The following is a 22,425-nucleotide window of genomic DNA, read 5'->3' as shown; positions in this document are numbered from 1 at the left end:
GGTGGTGAGGGTAGGTAGCAACACATCTGCCACTATTTGCATTGTGTGACCCCCCCCAAACCCATCTTTTACGCTACTAATGCTCTCTGTTTATCATATATGCATAGTCACTTTAACTATACATTCATGTACATACTACCTCATTTGGACCGACCAACCAGTGCTCCCGCACATTGGCTAACCGGGAAATCTGCATTGTGTCCAACCCACCACCCCCTATTTTACACTACTGCTACTCTCTGTTCATCATATCTACATGTACATACTACCTCAATCAGCCTGACTAACCTGTGTCTGTATGTAGCCTCGCTACTTTTATAGCCTCGCTACTGTATATAGCCTGTCTTTTTACTGTTGTTTTATTTCTTTACCTACCTATTGTTCACCGAACACCTTTTTTGCACTATTGGTTAGAGCCTGTAAGTAAGCCTTTCACTGTAAGTATTCAGCACACGTGACAAATAAACTTTGATTTGATTTAATACCATTCACTTCATAGTTAAGAACCCTATAACAATATGACAAAGTTGACATGTTCAAATACATGCAACTTAAAAGTTTTAAATCACAAAAGTTCGATCTGAAGTCTTTTGGACATCAGAGCAATGTTGAGTGAATTTTATGAGTCAGAAAATGATGCTCATATGACAGCTAAGATATAATAAAACCTTGCAGAAAGCCTATCCAACTGACGATCTCTTAGAAAAAATATAAACTATTGGAACCAAGACCTAAAAATAACTATTTATTGCCACAAGATGGAGGGAGTGTTGGAACATAACGAATGACAGTTAACGAACATCTACGCTTCATCAAATACAAACTATGTTCAGAATTTATTATACATGAGAAAAACAATTGTGGATGAATCAAATGCATTATTATTTAAATATTGAAAAAATATGGGCTACAGAGACACAAAACAGCGCAATTTGAGGTCATATGAAGTAGTCTTACAAGCACTGGAACTGGAAGCAGTGGGAACGTAGGTCTGAGCAGGTCTGATGCCATCGATTTGTGTGTGGGTCTATCTATTGTCTGTATAATGGTTTATATTGCTAATAAAGCATTTAGAATCTTACACACACAAAAATAAGTTTAAGCTGCAGTAGATGTTACCAAATTCTACATTCATCTGATTTCTCCTAAATTCCCCCTAGCATGTTCAATATTCATCTGCCTCTCCTTAGTTGCCTTCCTGTAAAATAGACTGATCTGACTGGTTACCATGGGAATAATACATGTAGGGAGCTCGGACTCAGGAAGTGTCTGAAGAAGCAATGGTGTGTATGTGTTATGTAGAATCTCACCTGGGGATGCTGGTCAGGTATGTGAGCACGTTGTGGAACTCCCTCTCCTGGATTTCTCCGAATGCAGGAAACTCTGGGAACACAATGATGGGGCTGCCGTTCTGCCCTCGGCCCCCTGGGAAAGAGACATAGAAGAGTTAAGAACAGAGAGTTCACTGGAACTGAGAAGACAGTCACATTCCTTTGTAATTTGCTTGACACGACTTCAACAAGGATTACCACAAGAGGGTGCCAGTGGAACTGGCAAACCAGACTGTTTTGATAAGGCGATAGGTTCAAGTGAGAGAGAAAGAAAGCAACACACGGCGAAAAAGAGAGAGATGAGGGCGAGAAAGACGGGTATCTTCTGCAGTATTTAAACACACACCGACATACACTTAGAAAATGGGGGAAATAGTCACACAAACACACATGCCTGTGAGCAGCTGTACTATTAGCCCATGTGATGAGAATATCAATGTCTGCTTTTCCCTCTTCTATTATCACCCTAGCAACAGCAAATGCTCGGTCATCGTTTCACTGTCTGTTTTGACTCTCCTGCATCTGAGAAGAGGCAACCTCTCCGCAAAATGGACGCCGACAGTCCCCAAGGTGACCTTCCATGCAGAACATAGAAGGGGACAGAGAGGGGGGAAAGTGTGTGTGTGTTGGGGGTGGGGGTAATCTATTCAATGAGGTGAATGCAGTGGTGAAGGAATCATTGCCAAAATAATATCCGTTATATTATCCATTTTGTTTTTCAATTAAGTAACATTTGTGGAAGTCTGCTCACAAACCTAGATTTCCGTAAAGCTTCTAGTATGCATGCAGTACAGACACACTGAATTGACAAGACAACTGGAAAAACAGAAACTCTATATTTGGCTCATACGCAACAGAAACTGATTAACACGTATGTAAATACACACTAAACAAACACAGAGTCGTGAAGAAAATGAGCCCCAGTGTACAGTAGCCGGACTAACACGGAGGAAAAGAATGATGAGCAGGAACACAGGAGAGGAGAAATTTGAATGGCAAATCTAAGGGGTGAAGCAGACAGTTCATCTGAACTATATCATGTAGAAGAACAGTACAGTCCTGTTATAGCAGACATCTGTATTATGGCAAGCAGACAGGCAGAGACATAGACAGGAAGTGTTACCTGAGAGGTAGGCAAACTGCTTCCTGAGGTCAGGGGTGATGTCGATGGCACAGAGGGGACTGCTCTCCTGCTGCATGATCTCATCTGGAGGAGCAGCAGAGCAACAACACAGTCAGAGTCACAGTCAGGACAAAATATATCGCATTGAATGAAAGAACCATCGCAAAAGTATGAAAGAGCTAGACATACTCACACAAAAACAGAACATTAAGTTATTACAGCCTGTATAGCCTGTATATACGTTATGAGCAGACCAGAGAGCAGAATGCTACAAATGATTTGGGTCCTGACCCACCATTAATGAAACAAGTTTTCAGATAAAAGCCCCAGCCATTCACTGCCTTCCCAGCTCTATCCCCCCACAAACTCCCATCATTGGTACTCAAATCATTTGATAATGGGCCTCCTTTGCAGGGGTCAGCATAGCCCCAGTCAGGCAGCCCCAGCCAGGCAGCCCCAGCCAGGCAGCCCCAGCCAGGCAAGCCCCAGCCAGGAAAGCCCCAGTCAGGCAGCCCCAGCCAGGCAGCCCCAGCCAGGTAGCCCCAGCCAGGCAGCCCCAGCCAGGCAAACCCCATCCAGGCAGCCCCAGCCAGGAAAGCCCCAGTCAGGCAGCCCCAGCCAGGCAGCCCCAGCCAGGCAAGCCCCAGCCAGGCAGCCCCAGCCAGGCAAGCCCCAGCCAGGCAAGCCCCAGCCAGGCAGCCCCAGCCAGGCAGTGAAGGTGGAGATGGGGTGACAAGACATGCTGCTTTGACTCAGAGGCCCAGGTCAGCAGGGAGGGAATGGCTCCAGTAGGTTCGTAATCATTGCTGGTACACAGGAACAAAAGTAATTCAGAGACACTGAAGCATCCCCAAATCGCCCATTCTTCAGTCAGCATATTTCTACCTAGAAATGCAATTTCCTAAAAGCAGAACAGACATCTTTCAATCACAGGAGGTTGGTGGCAGCTTAATTGGGGAGGACAGGCTCGTGGTAATGGCTGGAGCGGAATCAGTGGAGTGGTATCAAATACAAAACACATGGTTTGATGCCATTCCATTTACTCCGTTCCAGCCATTATTATGAGCCGTCCTCCCATCAGCAGCCGCCACTGGTACCGTTATTGCTCTGTAGTACCTGAAGGTGTGTACTGCCTCTATAACTAATATGTGGTATATGTCCAGTTCACAGGATGTGCGGAGCTGTTGGCTAATATTTCTGTTGTCCATTTGTAAGGACATCTGGTAGCATAATACTCTATCAATTATGTATTTCTATATTATACAGTATAATCCACCTCACTCTAAGGATTATACCGTATTTGTGCTGACTTTGCTGTGAGGGGTTTGGGGTTGAATCGGTATCAATGATTTACCAGAAGAGCAGTTGAGCTGAACTATTGACCAGGAGTCTCTAGTCTCTGTAACTGTGTACAAATAGCTCTAGTTTGGTATGCTAGTAGGTTGCAACTGTATAATATATAAATAAATCATTGATAAGAGTATTACAATAAAGTGTGCCTGTGCGTATGTGTGTTCACATCCTGTCCCTGGATGACATACATTAATAGCATGGATCCTAGAAACTCAAACAAGATGGTTACATACAGAACATACTATACCCATGCTCCCAGCCAGTCCCAAAAATAGGTTCGTCTGCATCCATTTCTAAACAGCGACATATAGTTAGTTATAAGGTGGGATCAAGCAGTTCTCTTTATGCGAGCAGTGCCAATACAGTGGGAGTCTGGCAAAAGACATACTGTTGAGACTGAGGCCCTAACAGTACAGAGCACAACAGATCGATGGAACAGAAAGCCACAGTGATGCTCTACACTATAGGATTATATTACACACACACACAGACCACAGACACAGATAGAAAGATATTGAGCAGACGTTAACTCTTAAATGACTAAACTGTAAATGTAACGTTAGAAACGAGCCTGGCAGACTTTCTAGGGACACAACACTGTTTATCTCAAGGATGTCATGTCAGATACTAACCAGAGATAACCACTCTCTCGTCTCCTGAATTATTCAGTGGCCAAGCCTTCCTTTCGGGACAGGACATCGGTTTCAAGGTAAAGGAGCACTGCTGTTACGCAACACTCTCACAGTAAAATGTTCTGAAGTAGAGAATGTCTAGGAGCATGTCTGTCTCTCCATCTCCCTTCATCACATCCCTTCTTCTCCAGTGAGCTAAAGGGATGATCTACAGAGAGTAATATTCACTTTTCTCTGAGCTTCCTGGGTGTGTTTCTGTCACTTCCACACTATGTCAACACAAACCCTCCTCCTCAGAGCTGCCCATGTCCCTTAATGTTTGACGATGTGACAAGAAGCAAATGGCTGAGCTCTTTAATCACCACTTAATTAAGTCAGGATTCCTATTTGACTCAGCCATACCTCCTTGCCTGTCCAACATTTCCTCATCTCCCAGCCCTTCTAATGTGACTATCCGCGGAGCTTCTCCTTCTTTTCCCCTGCCCCACTACAAAGTTTCTCCCTGCAGGTGGTCACTGAGTCCGAGGTGCTAAAGGAGATCCTTAAACTTGACCCCAAAAAAACATGTGGGTCAGATGGTTTAGACCCTTTCTTCTTTAAGGTTGCTGCTCCTATCATCACCAAGCCTATCTCTGACCTTTTTAACCTGTCTCTCCTTTCTGGGGAGGTTCCCATTGCTTGGAAGGCAGCCACGGTTCATCCTTTATTTAAAGTGGGAGATCAAGCTGATTCTAAATGTTATAGGCCTATTTCTATTTTGCCCTGTTGATCAAAAGTGTTGGAAAAACTTGTCAATAGTCTACTGACTGGCTTTCTTGATGTCTATATTATTCTCTCGGGTATGCAATCTTGTTTCCGCTCAGGTTATGGATGTGTCACTGCAACCTTTGAAGGTCCTCAATGATGTCACCATTGCTCTTGATTCTAGGCAATGTTGTGCTGCTATACTTATTAACTCGGCCAAAGCTTTTGATATGTCTTGTGGGGCGGCTAAGGAGTATTGGTGTCTCTGAGGGGTCTTTGGCATGGTTTGCTAACCACCTCTTTCAAAGAGTGCCGTGTATAAAGTCGCTCTTCTCAATTTACATCAACAATATAGCTCAGGCAGTAGGAAGCTCTCTCATCCGTTTATACGCAGACGTTACAGTCTTATACTCAGCTGGCCCCTCCCTGTATTTTGTGTTAAATGCTCTACAACAAAGCTTTCTTAGTGTCCAACAAGCTTTCTCTACCCTTAACCTTGCTCGGAACACCTCCAAAACAAAGGTAATGCGGTTTGGTAAGAAGAATGCCCCTCTCCCCACAGGTGTGATTACTACCTCTGAGGGTTTAGAGCTTGAGGTAGTCACCTCATACAAGTACTTGGGAGTATGGCTAGACGGTACACTGTCCTTCTCTCAGCCTGTGGCTTTGATACAGTTGAAGTAGGAAGTTTACATACACTTACGTTGGAGTCTTTAAACCTAATTTTTCTACCACTCCACACATTTCTTGTTAACAAACTATAGTTTTGGCAAGTTGGTTAGGACATCTACTTTGTGCATGACAAGTAATTTCCAACAATTGTTTACAGACAGATTATTTCACTTTTAATTCACTGTTTCACAATTCCAGTGGGTCAGAAGTTAACATACACTAAGTTGATTGTGCCTTTAAACAGCTTGGAAAATTCTAATTTACATAATTTGAGTCAATTGGAGGTGTAATCAAAATAAATCTGCCAAGATCTGAGGAAAACATTTGCAGACCTCCACAAGCCTGGTTCCTCCTTGGGAGCAATTTCCAAATGTCTGAAGGTACCACGTTCATCTGTACATACAATAGTACGCAAGTTTAAACACCATGGGACAACACAGCCGTCATACCGCTCAGGAGGGATATGCGTTTTGTCTCCTAGAGATGAATGTACTTTGGTGCGAAAAGTGCAAATCAATCCCAGAACAACATCAAAGGACCTCGTGAAGATGCTGGAGGAAACAAGTACAAAAGTATCTATATCCACAGTAAAACAAGTCCTATATCGCTCTGCAGGGAAGAAACCACTGCTCCAAAACCGCCATAAAAAAGCCAGACTACGGTTTGCACCCGCACATGGGGACAAAGATCGTACTTTTTTGAGAAATGTCCTCTGGTCTGATGAAACAAAAATAGAACTGTTTGGCCATAATGACCATCATTGCGTTTGGAGGAAAAAGGGGAAGCTTGCAAGCCAAAGAACACCATCCCAACTGTGAAGCACGAGGGTGGCAGCATCATGTTGTGGGGGTGCTTTGCTGCAGGAGGGGCTGGTGCACTTCACAAAATAGATGGCATCATGAGGAAGGAAAATTATGTGGATATATTGAAGCAACATCTCAAGACATCAGTCAGGAAGTTACAGCTTGGTCGCAAATGGGTCTTCCAAATGTACAATGACCCCAAACATACTTCCAAAGTTGTTGCAAAATAGCCACAACAAAATAATTGATTCTCTCAACTATTATTCTGACATTTCACATTCTTAAAATAAAGTGGTGATCCTAACTGACCTAAGACAGGGACGTTTTACTCTGATTAAATGTCAGGAATTGTGATAAACTGAGTTTAAATGTATTTGACTAAGGTGTATGTAAACATCTGACTTCAACTGTATGTGTTAAAGTTACATCTTGACTTGGTTTCCTCTATCGTAATCGCTCCTCTTTCACCCCAGCTGCCAAACGACCCCTGATTCAGATGACCATCCAACACATGCTCGGGGTGGCAGGTAGCCTAGTGGTTAGAGCGGACTTGCCCCAAACTGACATGTTACATTATTCACAAAAACAAAACCAGTAGTGTCAGGTCAGCATTAGTACAGCACAGACAGTCTACGTCAATATTATTACAGCACCAAAACAGCATGTCACGTCAACAATGTCCATCGTCTACTGTAAGTAACATGTACACTGGTAGACAGAGACAGACAACAAACCAACCGAAAGACAGACATTAAGACCAACCAGTACCTGTCCTGTGCTGGAGCTTCAGCCACAGGTTACTGACGTGCTGACAGAGCAGGGACACTTGGTTCAGGGCCATGCTGAGCCAGGCTCACTTCCTCTAGGTACTACTCATAGTGGAGACGATCGTTTCAGCCTGATACTAAAACACACACTGTCATGTCTGTCACTGTCTGTTTCACACTCTGTCTCTACAGACACTCCCCTTACATACAAACACCACAAATATTGAAGCTCTGCTGTGGAGATTCTCATTCCTCCCTTTCCCAACAGGGCTCTTTGTTTGGCCATGAGGGGACCTTTCAAGTGACAGCCTTGGCCTCTGGGTAGCACTGCACAGAGCTCTCTTTCATACACACAAGCACACACACACACATGCAAACACTCGCACACAGTATATATTCAAATATTAAGCAAAATATTGAAACATATAGATGATCTAGCATGCTGGTTGCGTTATAGTGTACGCCTTGTGTCTTTTGTGTGGCGCAAGCCATCGATTAGCTGGGCTGAGTGTCTATTTGTCATGCATAGGTCCACATGAACAGACAGTACCAGTCAAATGTTTGGACACACCTACTCATTCAAGGGTTTCTCTTTATTTTTTAAAACTATTTTCTACTTTGTATAATAATAGTGAAGACATCAAAACTATGGAATAACACATATGGAATCAATGGAATCATGTAGTAACCAAAAAAAAGTGTTAAATAAATCCAAATATATTTTATATTTGAGATTCTTCAAAGTAGCCACCCTTTGCCTTGACAGCTCGTGTGCAAATCTGTCATCAAGTACTGTAGGTGTGTCCAAATGTTTGACTGGTACTGTATGTGCATGTTTGCATGAGAGAATGCCAATGTGTGGTGTGAACTCCCCCGTTGCCCACATTCATGCTCCCTTTGATGTCAAAACTGTTCGCTGCTCTGGCCCCCCAATGGTGGAACAAACTCCCTCACGACGCCAGGACAGCGGAGTCAATCGCCACCTTCCGGAGACACCTGAAACCCCACCTCTTCAAGGAATACCTAGGATAGGATAAGTAATCCTTCTCACCCCCCTTAAATGATTTAGATGCACTATTGTAAAGTGGCTGTTCCACTGGATGTCAGAAGGTGAATTCACCAATTTGTAAGTCGCTCTGGATAAGAGCGTCTGCTAAATGACTTAAATGTAAATGTAATGTGGTCGTGTCCCGTGTCAGAGTCACATGAGTGTGAACACAGGATACAGTGAAAAATGATCAGGAACAACAGCTGAACTGATCCTTTAGGTCAGGACAGAAGATAAGGAAGAGTGTTGTGTAGGTCTTTCCCTCAACTGTCCTATCATGTTCACCTAGTGTAATGGAACATCGCCTAACACACACCTCTCTGTCTGGAGAGAGGGGAAATAATTCCCTGGGTCAGCCTACTCAATTCTGTGTGTGTGTGTGACGGACAGGATGGGTTTACGGTACATCCCTCTCTATAGACAGCATCACAGACAGACACATCTCACACAACATGCTGCGTCATCACAGAGAAACATGCTGGGCTGGTGACATCACAATAAATAGTCCCCATTATAATGTAACCGTTTAGATGCAAATGTAAACAAAGTGACACCATGAAGACAGTTGAATGCTTTGGTTAAGAATGTGAAAGGTTTGTGACGTCACAGAAGAGCAGAGTCCCATGCTGAAAATTTAAGATACAGTGCCTTGCGAAAGTATTCGGCCCCCTTGAACTTTGCGACCTTTTGCCACATTTCAGGCTTCAAACATAAAGATATAAAACTGTATTTTTTTGTGAAGAATCAACAACAAGTGGGACACAATCATGAAGTGGAATGACATTTATTGGATATTTCAAACTTTTTTAACAAATCAAAAACTGAAAAATTGGGCGTGGAAAGTTATTCAGCCCCCTTAAGTTAATATTTTGTAGCGCCACCTTTTGCTGCGATTACAGCTGTAAAGTCGCTTGGGGTATGTCTCTATCAGTTTTGCACATCGAGAGACTGAAATTTTTTCCCATTCCTCCTTGCAAAACAGCTCGAGCACAGTGAGGTTGGATGGAGAGCATTTGTGAACAGCAGTTTTCATTTCTTTCCACAGATTCTCGATTGGATTCAGGTCGGGACTTTGACTTGGCCATTCTAACACCTGGATATGTTTATTTTTGAACCATTCCATTGTAGATTTTGCTTTATGTTTTGGATCATTGTCTTGTTGGAAGACAAATCTCCGTCCCAGTCTCAGGTCTTTTGCAGACTCCATCAGGTTTTCTTCCAGAATGGTCCTGTATTTGGCTCCATCCATCTTCCCATCAATTTTAACCATCTTCCCTGTCCCTGCTGAAGAAAACCAGGCCCAAACCATGATGCTGCCACCACCATGTTTGACAGTGGGGGTGGTGTGTTCAGCGTGATGAGCTGTGTTGCTTTTACGCCAAACATAACGTTTTGCATTGTTGCCAAAAAGTTCAATTTTGGTTTCATCTGACCAGAGCACCTTCTTCCACATGTTTGGTGTGTCTCCCAGGTGGCTTGTGGCAAACTTTAAACAACACTTTTTATGGATATCTTTAAGAAATGGCTCACTCTTCCATAAGGGCCAGATTTGTGCAATATACGACTGATTGTTGTCCTATGGACAGAGTCTCCCACCTCAGCTGTAGATCTCTGCAGTTCATCCAGAGTGATCATGGGCCTCTTGGCTGCATCTCTGATCAGTCTTCTCCTTGTATGAGCTGAAAGTTTAGAGGGACGGCCAGGTCTTGGTAGATTTGCAGTGGTCTGATACTCCTTCCATTTCAATATTATTGCTTGCACAGTGCTCCTTGGGATGTTTAAAGGTTGGGAAATCTTTTTGTATCCAAATCCGGCTTTAAACTTCTTCACAACAGTATCTCGGATCTGCCTGGTGTGTTCCTTGTTCTTCACGATGCTCTCTGAGCTTTTAACGGACCTCTGAGACTATCACAGTGCAGGTGCATTTATACGGAGACTTTATTACACACAGGTGAATTGTATTTATCATCATTAGTCATTTAGGTCAACATTGGATCATTCAGAGATCCTCACTGAACTTCTGTGGAAAGTTTGCTGCACTGAAAGTAAAGGGGCTGAATAATTTTGCACGCCCAATTTTTCAGTTTTTGATTTGTTAAAAAAGTTTGAAATATCCAATAAATGTCGTTCCACTTCATGATTGTGTCCCACTTGTTGTTGATTCTTCACAAAAAAATACAGTTTTATATCTTTATGTTTGAAGCCTGAAATGTGGCAAAAGGTCGCAAAGTTCAAGAGAGCCGAATACTTTCGCAAGGCACTGTAGGTGACATCACATAGAGAACCGCGCATTGTTACCGGTAAACATGTCTGTGACACAATGAAAAGTGGAGATCAATTATTTATTTATTTAATACATTTTTATTCATAATACAAAAATACACAGCTTACATTGCTACATCAAACATGTCTAACAAAACACAGGTATTAACAAGAAAAGGCTAAAACATACAAAAAATATCAATAGAATAATAAAATAATTTTAAAAATAAACAATTCTAGTGCAATTGTATTCAGTTATATGCTGAGTGGAGATCAGCTCTCGTTAAAAAAGACTGTTCAGTGACATCACAAAGGTACTGTATGTGCATGTGCACATAATGCTTGTGACATCACAGAGAGAGCAGCACATATGCCCGTGTTTAGGGTGGCAGGTGACAGCAGGCCAGGCGATCCATGGAGATTATACTAATCTATAGCACATGAATCTACACAGCACCCCAAACACACTAACACATAGGAACGATAAGTAGAGATCAGAGACCTATAACCTCTCTCACACCATACAGATCCCACTAGAACCATCACCTACTACTGTTCAGTCTAGACACTCCATCTCACCATCCCAACAGGAAGCAGAGCTGAGAGGTCAGAGCTACTTTTTCTCTGGGTCAATTCTACTGGGTACATGTAAATGACTATTGATCTAAAGCAGGGTTCCTGTTACTGCTATATGAGCCGATCACCCCACTCAGACAGGTGACTCTGTCCACTGTGTGGCTCAGTGGCTGCTAACAGATGTTGATGGTATTAAGCGATTGATCATTGGAGAGAGACGTAAGCTTCTTCCTTTCATCATGAGACTTCAAAGCTGCAACCTGAGGAGAGTAGAGACTAGGGGAACAGGAACAACAGAAGTTATGCGGGAAACTCACAAGATTGAAACTAACTAAGTACTGTATACACCCATGTGATTGTCACTTTCTGTGATATAGGGTTTCTTCCCTGGCAATATTGGTTACTTATGCCCTAAGGTGATTGGACAGTCTTAGCGTTAGTCAAGCAGCTGCTGACAATATCACACAGACAGACGTAACAGCTTTCATTTATCCACCGACTGCTCAGGGGCACTCACACAGTGAGCATGGCACCCTCTCACACAACCAACACACACCCATCACACCCCTGGCAGGTCCCACAGAGGTATCATCTCTCCCTCCTCCTCCCCTCACTCTTGTTTTCCCCATTTACCTCGTCTCCCTTTCTTTCTTGTCCTCCCTATCTCTTCCCCTCTCTCGTCCCTTCATCTACACAGAACAATACATTATTAAGCCTTCAGGGCCTTTACAATGGGTGTGGTTGGCAGCAGGTGTATCAGTTGATGATTCCCACCAGGAGCAAAGACACATACGTAGAAATATTATCTATCTGTGGATACAGAAACCCTTAGAGAGATCTGGGACCTCTATCTTTCTCTCTGCCTCTGGAAACGTCTGCCAGTATCGGTAATGATGTCACAATGACATAACAAGTGACGCAAAAAGAGTGGATTTCTGCTAGATGCTGTTTTTGAGGCCGGTTTGGATATATAAGAAGTATTTTGAGCTACAGTAAATACATTATGTACAGTGTATTCGGAAAGCATTCAGAAACCTTACATTTTTGTTACATTATAGCCTTATTCTAAAATGGATTAAATAGTTTCCCCCCTCATCAATCTACACACAATACCCCATAATGACAAAGCAAAAACAGGTTTTTGGATTTTATTTTACAAATATATTACAAATAAAAAAACAGAAAAATCACATTTACATAAGTATTCAGACCCTTTACTTAGTACTCTTTTGAAGCACCTTGTAACGGTCTTCTATATGCGAAGGAGAGTCGGACCAAAATGCGGCGTGGCTATTGTGATTCATGTTTAATGAAAACAATGGAAACAAGAATCAAATACAAAAACAACAAACGTAATGTGAAAACCGAAAACAGCCGATACTGGTGTAAAACAACACAGAACAGGAACAAGGACAATCACCCATGAAACACTCAAAGAATATGGCTGCCTAAATATGGTTCCCAATCAGAGACAACGATAAACACCTGCCTCTGATTGAGAACCACTTCAGACAGCCATAGACTAACCTAGAAAACCCCACTAAACTACAATCCCAATACCTGTGAAAAAACCCCAAGACTAAACACACCACATACAAAAACCCATGTCACACCCTGGCCTGACCAAATAGATAAAGAAAACACAAAATACTAAGACCAGGGCGTGACACACCTTCAACAGTGATTACAGCCTTGAGTCTTCTTGGGTATGACGCTACAAGCTTGGCACACCTGTACTTGGGGAGTTTCTCCCATTCTTCTCTGCAGATCCTCTCAAGCTCTGTCAGGTTGGATGGGGAGTATCGCTGTACTGCTATTTTCAGGTCTCTCCAGAGATGTTCGATCGGGTTCAAGTCCGGACTCTGGCTGGACCACTCAAGTACATTCAGAGACATGTCCCGAAGCCACTACTGCGTTGTCTTGGCTGTGTGCTTAGGGTTGTTGTCCTGGGTCTAAAGTAAGAATGTGTACTTTAGACCCAGTCTCAGGTCCTGAGCATTCAAAATCAAATCAAATTGTATTGGTCACATACACAACATTTGACAGATCTTACTGCGGGTGTAGTGAAATGCTTCTGTTCCTAGCTCCGACAGGGCAGTAGTATCTAAAAACAATTCCCAACAATAAATACACATCTAAAGTAAAAGAATGGAAATATATAAATATTAGATTGAGCAATGTTGGAGTGGCATTGACTAAAATACAGTACATGAGATGAGTAAAGCAGTATGTAAACATTATTTAAACATTAAGTGACTTGTGTTCCCTTACTAAAGTGGCCAGGGATTCCAAGTCTATGTGTATAGGGCAGCAGCCTCTATAGTGCAGGGTTGCGTAACCGGGTAGAAGCAGTTTTTCAGTCTCTCGGTCCCAGCTTTGATGCACCTGTACAGGTAGTTTGTGAGGGTTTAGGGGCCAAGACACATTTCTTCAGCCTCCTGAGGTTGAAGAGGCGCTGCTGCGCCTTTTTCACCACACCGTCTGTGTGGGTGGACGATTTCAGATCGTCAATGATGTGTATGCCGAGGAACTTGAAGCTTTCCACCTTCTCCACTGCGGTCCTGTCAATGTGGATAGGGCCGTGCTCCCTCTGCTGTTTCCTGAAGGCCACGATCAGCTCTTTTGTTTTGTTGACATCGACTGAGAGGTTTCTTTCCTGGCACCACTCCGGGCCCTCACCTCGTCCCTGTAGGCTGCCTCATCATTGTTGGTAATCAGGCCTACTAATGTTGTGTCGTCTGCAAACTTAATGATTGAGTTGGAGGCCTGTGTGGCCACACAGTCATGGGTGCAGGTTTTCATCAAGGATATCGCTGTACTTTGCTTCGTTCATCTTTCCTCGATCCTGACTAGACTCTCAGTCTCTGCCACTGAAAAACATCCCCACAGCATGATGTTGCCACCACCATGCTTCACCATAGGGATGGTGCCAGGTTTCCTCCAGACGTGACGCTTGGCATTCAGGCCAAAGAGTTCAATATTGGTTCCATCAGAACAGAGAATCTTGTTTCTCGTGATCTGAGAGTCTTTAGGTGACTTTTGACAAAATCCAAGCGGGCTGTCATGTGCCTTTGACTGAGGAGTGGCTTCCGTCTGGCCACTCTACCATAAAGGCCTTTTATTTGTAATCATTTCCAAATCCCCCCCCCCCGCTATGTCATTATTGTGTATAGAATGACGATAAAAAAATAATATTTTAGAATAAGTCTGTAACTTAAAAAAATGGAAAAAGTCAAGGTCTGAATACTTTCCGAATGCACTGTATCGTCTTGTACCTGTAGATGATGTATTTGAGAGTGAAAGACATGTTTCTGTTAGTCTTTAACCTTATTTTACTGTACACCATCACCAAAAACTCATTACCTAGAGTAATTACTAGTAGCTTGGGTAAACACCAGATGTGGAATACAGTCCTTATGGGGTCATCCACCAATCAGAGAGCCATAAAACATGTGAACTCAATTTAAAGCTCAAAAACATTTATCTTTTCCAGTCCAGTATGATGACAAAGATTCTATAGAGAAGCTCATCCAACACAGTTTTAAAATAACCCACTGCTTCACAGCATCTGGTTCCTCTTCTGTATAGTCAAATTGATTCATATTCAGGTCTCTTGATCCTGTTCCTTTGGCTTCCTCGTGTAGATATTTTACAGCACCATGGCTACGTCTCAAAATCGTATTCTCACACACGGTCACCCATATAGTGCACTACCTTTGATCCCTTATAGGGCTCTGGTCAAAAGCTATGCTTCCTATTCGGAATGGGGCACAGTTGAAGTCGGAAATTTACATACACCTTAGCCAAATACATTTAAACTCAGTTTTTCACAATTCCTGACATTTAATCCTAGTAAACATTCCCTGTTTTATGTCAGTTGGGATCACCACTTTATTTTAATAATAGTAGAGCGAATGATTTATTTTAGCTTTTATTTCTTTCACCACATTCCCAGTCGGTCAGAAGTTTACATACACTCAATTAGTATTTGGTAGCATTGTCTTTAAATTGTTTAACTAGGGTCAAACGTTGCAGGAAGCCTTCCGCAAGCTTCCCAAAATACGTTGGGTGAATTTTGGCCCATTCCGCCTGACAGAGTTGGTGTAACTGAGTCAGGTTTGTAGGCCTCCTTGCTCGCACATGCTTTTTCAGTTCTGCCCACAATTTCTATAGGATTGAGGTCAGGGCTTTATGATGGTCACTCCAATACCTTGATTTTGTTGTCCTTAAGCTATTTTACCACAACTTTTGAAGTATGCTTGGGTCATTGTCCATTTGGAAGACCCATTTGTGACCAAGCTGTAACTTCCTGACTGATGTCTTGAGATGTTGCTTCAATATATCCACATACTTTTCCTTCTCATGATGCCATCTATTTTGTGAAGTGCAATATTCCCTCCTGCAGCAAAGCACCCCCACAACATGATGCTGCCACCCCTGTGCTTCATGGTTGGGATGGTGTTCTTCGACTTGCAAGCATCCCCCTTTTTCCTCCAAACATAAAGATGGTCACTGTGGCCAAACAGTTCTATTTTTGTTTAGACCAAAGGACATTTCTCAAAAGAGTACGATCTTTGTCCCCATGTGCAGTTGCAAACTGTAGTCTGACTTTTTTATGGTGGTTTTGGAGCAGTGGCTTCTTCCTTGCTGAGCGGCCTCTCAGGTTATGTCAATATAGGACTTGTTTGACTGTGGATATAGATACTTTTGTACTTGTTTCCTCCAGCATCTTCACAAGGTCCTTTGCTGTTGTTCTGGGATTGATTTGCACTTTTCGCACCAAAGTACATTCATCTCTAGGTGACAGAAAGTGTCTCCTTCCTGAGCGGTATGATGGCTGCGTGGTCCCATGGTATTAATACTTGCGTACTATTGTTTGTACAGATGAACGTGGTACCTTAAGACGTTTGGAAATTGCGCCCAAGGATGAACCAGACGTTTTCTGATTTCTTTTGATTTTTCCATGATGTCAAGCAAAGAGGAGTTTGAAGGTAGGCCTTGAAATACATCCACAGGTATCCCTCCAATTGATTCAAATGATGTCAATTAGCCTATCAGAAACTTCTAAAGCCATGACATCATTTTCTGGAAATTTCCCAGCCGTTTAAAGGCACAGTCAACTTAGTGTATGTAAACTTCTGCCCCACTGGAATTGTGATACAGTGAATTATAAGTGAAATAATCTGTCTGTTAACAATTGTTGGAAGTATTACTTGTGTCATGCACAAAGTAGATGTCCTAACCGACTTTCCAAAACTATATATATATATGACTCAAAGTATTCCTTTGCACAAAAAAAAATATTTTTTTTTCTTTTTTCTTTTTTTTACATATTTCTTTAACTTGATTTTAAATGCAGCCCATTGAAAACTTTGAATTAATACTGAAGGAAATGTTGAATGTAAACAGTGGATTTCCATGGCCACAGTGGATAGAAAATACATCCGGCCATTTCATTATCATCTACAATACAGTCCAACAAGACAGTCTGTAGAGAGGGATTCACATTAAATGGGGGAGAGAAGATAGAACCCTCGCATAAAAGACAGAAATAGAGAGGGATCGAGACAGATAGGGAGAGAGATTTAGTTGATGAGAAAGAAAGATAGATAGGGAAAGAGAAATGGTAAGTAAGCCAGATGGGGAGAGAGAAAGAGAGCGAGAGAGCAAGAGAGAGCGAGAGCATCAGAGAGAGAGAGCTATGCTCTAACACTCACTTTGTAGCCAGTAGCAGCAACGGGAGAAACGGTAGTATCTCTCCACCTCCTCCAGGGAAATACGAACAGACATCCCTCTTTTCTCCTTCATCGGCCTTAAACGCAACTTCAACTCTTCCTCCATACTTTTGTCCTTAGTCTCTCCCCCCATCCATATGCGAGATTCCACCCTCTCCCCCTCTACCTCTATCCTTTTATCTATCTCTGTCCCTCTCTTCATCTTTTCCCATGAATATACATCTGATAGTTCCTTCATGTGTGATTCCTCCATGCTCTCCCCTGTCAACCTAGAGTCCAAACCTAACTCTAACTCTCCCTGACGTCCAGGTAAACACTCTAGCTGTCCCTCCATGTTAAGCCAATGATCCTCCTGCTCCTTCTGTCCCTCTATTCGTTCCCCTGAGTCTAGCCCCATCTGTCCTACACTCCGCTCTGACTCCCCCTCTACACACAGTCCTGAGTCCAACTCTACCTCACACTCTTCCTCCTCCTCTCCTCCTAGTTCTGACACCTCTCTCCCCTCCTTTTCTGTGGTTCCCCCCCTCCCCTTCCCCTCTTCCAAGAATCCCTGTCTCCGCTCCTTTAGGTCCAGTTCCATGCAGCTCCGTTCAGGCAGGACTGCTGCATTCCCTCTGTGTCGCTCCCTCGCTATCTCTACCTCCGCCCTACCACTCTTTACCTCTGCCCTCCTGCTCTCATTCCCACACTCCCTCTTCGCTCTCAGGCTGTCGGTGATTTATAGTCTGCAGCGTGTCACTCAGGCATTACCCTGCCCTGACTTCCTCTTCCCACCTCAGGTTACCTCCTCTAACTTCTACACTACAGGACAATAGCTGACCCTCCCTGCTCATTACCATTTTCTCCTATACCTGCCCATGTAACTCATGTGTGTTTACCTCAGTATATGACATTTCATGTCATCTGTTACATGAGCTAAACTGGGTCTGCCTCTGCATCTGAAACCATAGACATAGTATTTGTAATTGTAGTTATATGCCTGAAACACTCATACCTGGACATGTGTATACTAGTCCCCCTACCCAAGTCAGCGCAGGTACACAGGGATCACAGCTCTGGGCTTGTATTTACAAAGTATCTCAGAGTAGGAGTGCTAGGATCTAGCAACAGGTCCCATTATCTTATTCATTATGGTCTGAAATGCCAAATTGATCCTAGAACAGAACTCTTACTCTGAGACTTTGTGAATTAAGGCCCAGGGCTCATTTCTATGTCCTCATTTACCTGCACTAACAGAGCATGGCCTCTCCTCCTGTCCTGCCTACCGCCCTGTCCTACCTTATCTCAGCAGGACAAAGACTCTATTCAAATACCCTAGTCCCATTTAACTATTCACACACTGCATTCTAACAGCACCATTCGCCATTTAACCATTCACACAGTGCATTCTAACAGCACCATTCACCATTTAACCATTCACACAGTGTATTCTAACAGCACCATTCACCATTTAACCATTCACACACTGGATTCTAACAGCACCATTCACCAGTTAACCATTCACACACTGGATTCTAACAGCACCATTCACCAGTTAACCATTCACACACTGGATTCTAACAGCACCATTCACCAGTTAACCATCCACACACTGGATTCTAACAGCACCATTCACCAGTTAACCATTAACACACTGCATTCTAACAGCACCATTTACCATTTAACCATTCACACACTGCATTCCAACAGCACCATTCAAAGAAAGAGTATATTCTAACTAACTATCTCCACTCTCACTCAAAGACTTAATTCTTACAAAACCACTTAAAGACCTGATTCTTAATTTAACCTCTCAATGACAGAGACAGTTCTGACTAAATATAGTTATTCTGACCCTATTGATAGATGGCATGTGGAATGATGCCATTCTACCACAAATTAGACAATTCTTGCCCATTTTATTTCAATGATCAGACTATTATCTGGCCCTATATACAGGTGTTGTAGCAGTAAAACAGTTAGGTGTCATATGCTATACAACCATATGAATGTTTGTGTGTGAGACGTGTGTGTTTGCATTCGCTGACCTGAGGGTGGTTAAGGTTATTAGTGTGTCGGGCATAAAGCCAGAGACATGTATGCCACAAGAGTTATACTGCTCAGATGCTCCCACTTTCTGAGGAGAGAGAGAGGGGAGAGAAGAGGAAAGAGGAGTGTGGTGGACTACGGAGGTATTTAAGCTTTGGAATGAAATAATGAAGAGTGAATAATGAAGAGTGAATAATGAAGTAATGAAGAGTGAATAATGAATAATGAAGTAATGAATAATGAAGAGTGAATAATGAAGTAATAAATAATGAAGGGTGAATAATGAAGAGTGGATAATGAAGTAATGAATAATGAAGAGTGAATAATGAAGTAATAAATAACGAAGAGTGAATAATGAAGTAATGAATAACGAAGAGTGAATAATGAAGTAATGAATAACGAAGAGTGAATAATGAAGTAATGAATAACGAAGAGTGAATAATGAAGTAATGAATAATGAAGAGTGAATAATGAAGTATTGAATAGTGAATAATGAAGAGTGAATAATGAAGTAATGAATAATGAAGTAATGAAGAGTGAATAATGAAGTAATGAATAATGAAGAGTGAATAATAAAGTATTGAAGTATTGAAGAGTGAATAATGAAGTAATGAATAATGAAGAGGGAATAATGAAGTAATGAATAATGAAGAATGAAGTAATGAAGAGTGAATAATGAAGAGGGAATAATGAATAATGAAGAGTGAATAATGAAGTAATGAATAATGAAGAGTGAATAATGAAGTAATGAAGAGTCAATAATGAAGAGTCAATAATAAAGAGTGAATAATGAAGAGTCAATAATGAAGTAATGAATAATGAAGTAATGAATAATGAAGAGTGAATAATGAAGTAATGAATAATGAAGAGTGAATAATGAAGAGTCAATTATGAAGGGTGAAGAGGGAGGGAGAAAATGAGAAAGAGAGAGAGAGAATACCACACTTATGCAGCACTATTCAATAAGAGCGATATAGAGAGTATTTAATGATGGATACAAATAGACCAATCAGTACAGTTTGTGTGTGGAGTGAGGTTGCAACAGATACCTGTCAATACTGATGTAGAAAAGCCTGACATTTCACAACCTTCAGTCGGCGATAAAGAGAGAGACTCATTATGGGCAAAGTCTTACTTTGTTGATGAACCTTGGAAGGAAAGCCGAGGTGACAACAGTATTTGTCCCTTTACCCTACAACATAGTGCTCAGAAACCCAGGGAGCCATTTCAGGGGGTAAACATAAGGTCTGGCTTTCACTCCCAGATAATGGGTTTAACAGAGCTGCTGGGAGAGGGGGAGATTTTTTAGAAGAGATAGGAGACATACAGAAGTACAGTACACACTAGCCACACATCAGCCCCTTCCATTTCATACAGCCCATAACGTTGAGTACTAGGCAGAGCAAGAGGTTGCAATGAACAGTGACATTTAGTGAGATCCAGACTCAGTCACTTAGGGCTAAATGTCTGCAAGACCTTCATGGAGGAATAGACTGGCACACATAAACAAGAGTCATGGAGCAAGGCTGAATACATTACAGCAAGGCAAGGTTATACATGCAGTGTAGCCTCTCACACACACACACACACACACACACACACACACACACACACACACACACACACACCTAAGCCCAGAGCAGAACCAATGACCGACTCACACGATCTCAGTGGCACCAGAGGTAGCTTTTCGACACCGCTGCTACCCCACCCCAGAGGGCTCCTCCTGGGCTTCCTCAGCATGTCTCCCCCTGTCTGAAGACCAGACTCTGGAGGTCCTCTACTGATGCTATTGCTAACGCTACAGCATGCACTTTAATAACCTACCCCCCACTGTGCAACTACTATAAAAATGCCCTCACAATAGCTTACTTGTATTGCTTCTAACACTATGCTGTGCTATGCTAATGATCTCCCTAATTGTGATGTATCACTTCTGAGTCACTGCTACAACAACCTCTACTTCTGCAACTACAGCAACTGCTCAGTCTACTGTGTATTGTCCATCTGATGAGACTACTGTGTATTGTCCATCTGATGAGACTACTGTGTATTGTCCATCTGATGAGACTACTGTGTATTGTCCATCTGATGAGACTACTGTGTATTGTCCATCTGATGAGACTACTGTGTATTGTCCATCTGATGAGACTACTGTGTATTGTCCATCTGATGAGACTACTGTGTATTGTCCATCTGATGAGACTACTGTGTATTGTCCACCTGATGAGACTACTGTGTATTGTCCACCTGATGAGACTACTGTGTATTGTCCATCTGATGAGACTACTGTGTATTGTCCATCTGATGAGACTACTGTGTATTGTCCATCTAATGAGACTACTGCTTGGCTGCCTTCTTTTATACCTTTAAAATGGGTCCCAGAGTGACTTTTGGGTTTGTATTCTATGCCTGCACGAGCGAGTGTACACCCCCCAGTATGGAGCAGAGAAGCCCACAGGAAACCTTGTGTGTGATGATCTGGGCTCACTGCCCTAAAGAAATCCTTCCAGAACCTCATCCCTAGAGGAAAGGACCCACAGAACACCCCCCGCCTTAACCTCACCCCACATTCCTTCCCCTCCATCCCACACAACACATTCTCTCCTACCGTTCCAGTCCCTCCAGGAGTTTCTTCGGCTGGCTTCGGGGGTGAAGGGGGAGGCCAGTCCAGAGATGTCCAGGCTCTGGATCATCTGACTCAGTCTGTTCATGATCCGGGAGGGCACCTCGCCTGCCCCCTCCCGCAGAAACTCATGGACAGACATGATGGACCGCGCTGCTCCCACACATCCAGAGGTACCCCGACCCGGACCCAGTTAGACCGCGCCGATACACACTCCAAGAGGTAAGTGACTGGTTCTGGTCCAGATCAGTTGCAATGTACTATCACTCAGAGGAGTGATTCAGCACACACTCACATGCAGGCTGTGTGTAGAGATGTGAATGCATAGTGTAGAGATAAGTCAGCCAGAAACAGGAGTCCAGTTCAATCCAAGCAGAGCCGAGCCCCAGAGCTAAGTCCTCGTCTGTCACTCATGCCTTAGCCAAGACTGATTTCAGAAAGTGCAGTGGGCCCGGCACTGAACACACACACACTCACACACTCCTCATCACGACCGAGCTAGAGTGAAGCATAAACACTTAAAGGAGAGAGAAAGAGAGAGAGGGGGAAGAACAGAGGGAGAGGAGGAGAGAAGAGGAGGGGTAGAAAGAGAGGGCAGCCGTTTAAGCACAAATCCCCTTCTGCTGGGGCTAATTATATCAGCCATTGCTTCTACCACTAATCTCTCTCAAGTCTATCCCTTGTTCCATGGTGTACCGTTCTAAACATTTTTAAATGCAAACACA

The 22,425-nt window shown here is 42.9% G+C and overlaps 1 protein-coding gene across 12 annotated transcripts in view; it reads right to left on the bottom strand.

The window, feature by feature from the left end:
• Positions 1 to 22,425, bottom strand: part of LOC135547355 (guanine nucleotide exchange factor DBS-like) — a 68,925-nt gene that overhangs the window by 34,421 nt on the left and 12,079 nt on the right. For 5 of the 12 annotated variants that reach the window (XM_064976317.1, XM_064976307.1, XM_064976311.1 and 2 more), the window contains exons 1-3: positions 17,029 to 17,812; positions 2,455 to 2,538; positions 1,311 to 1,425 (exon numbers count right to left, since the gene is read on the bottom strand). In XM_064976317.1, the coding sequence (XP_064832389.1) occupies positions 1,311 to 1,425; positions 2,455 to 2,538; positions 17,029 to 17,626 (797 nt within the window). In that variant the 5' untranslated portion in view covers positions 17,627 to 17,812. Of the gene's footprint in view, positions 1 to 1,310; positions 1,426 to 2,454; positions 2,539 to 7,426; positions 7,612 to 17,028; positions 17,814 to 22,425 lie in introns of those variants that run through there. The other 7 variants (XM_064976310.1, XM_064976312.1, XM_064976316.1 and 4 more) reach the window with 5 other exon arrangements.

This window comes from Oncorhynchus masou, chromosome 10 (assembly GCF_036934945.1).
Source record: "Oncorhynchus masou masou isolate Uvic2021 chromosome 10, UVic_Omas_1.1, whole genome shotgun sequence".
Lineage (NCBI taxonomy): Eukaryota > Metazoa > Chordata > Actinopteri > Salmoniformes > Salmonidae > Oncorhynchus > Oncorhynchus masou.
The sequence above is the reverse complement of the archived record's forward strand: the minus strand, read 5'-3'. Positions and strand labels throughout refer to the sequence as shown.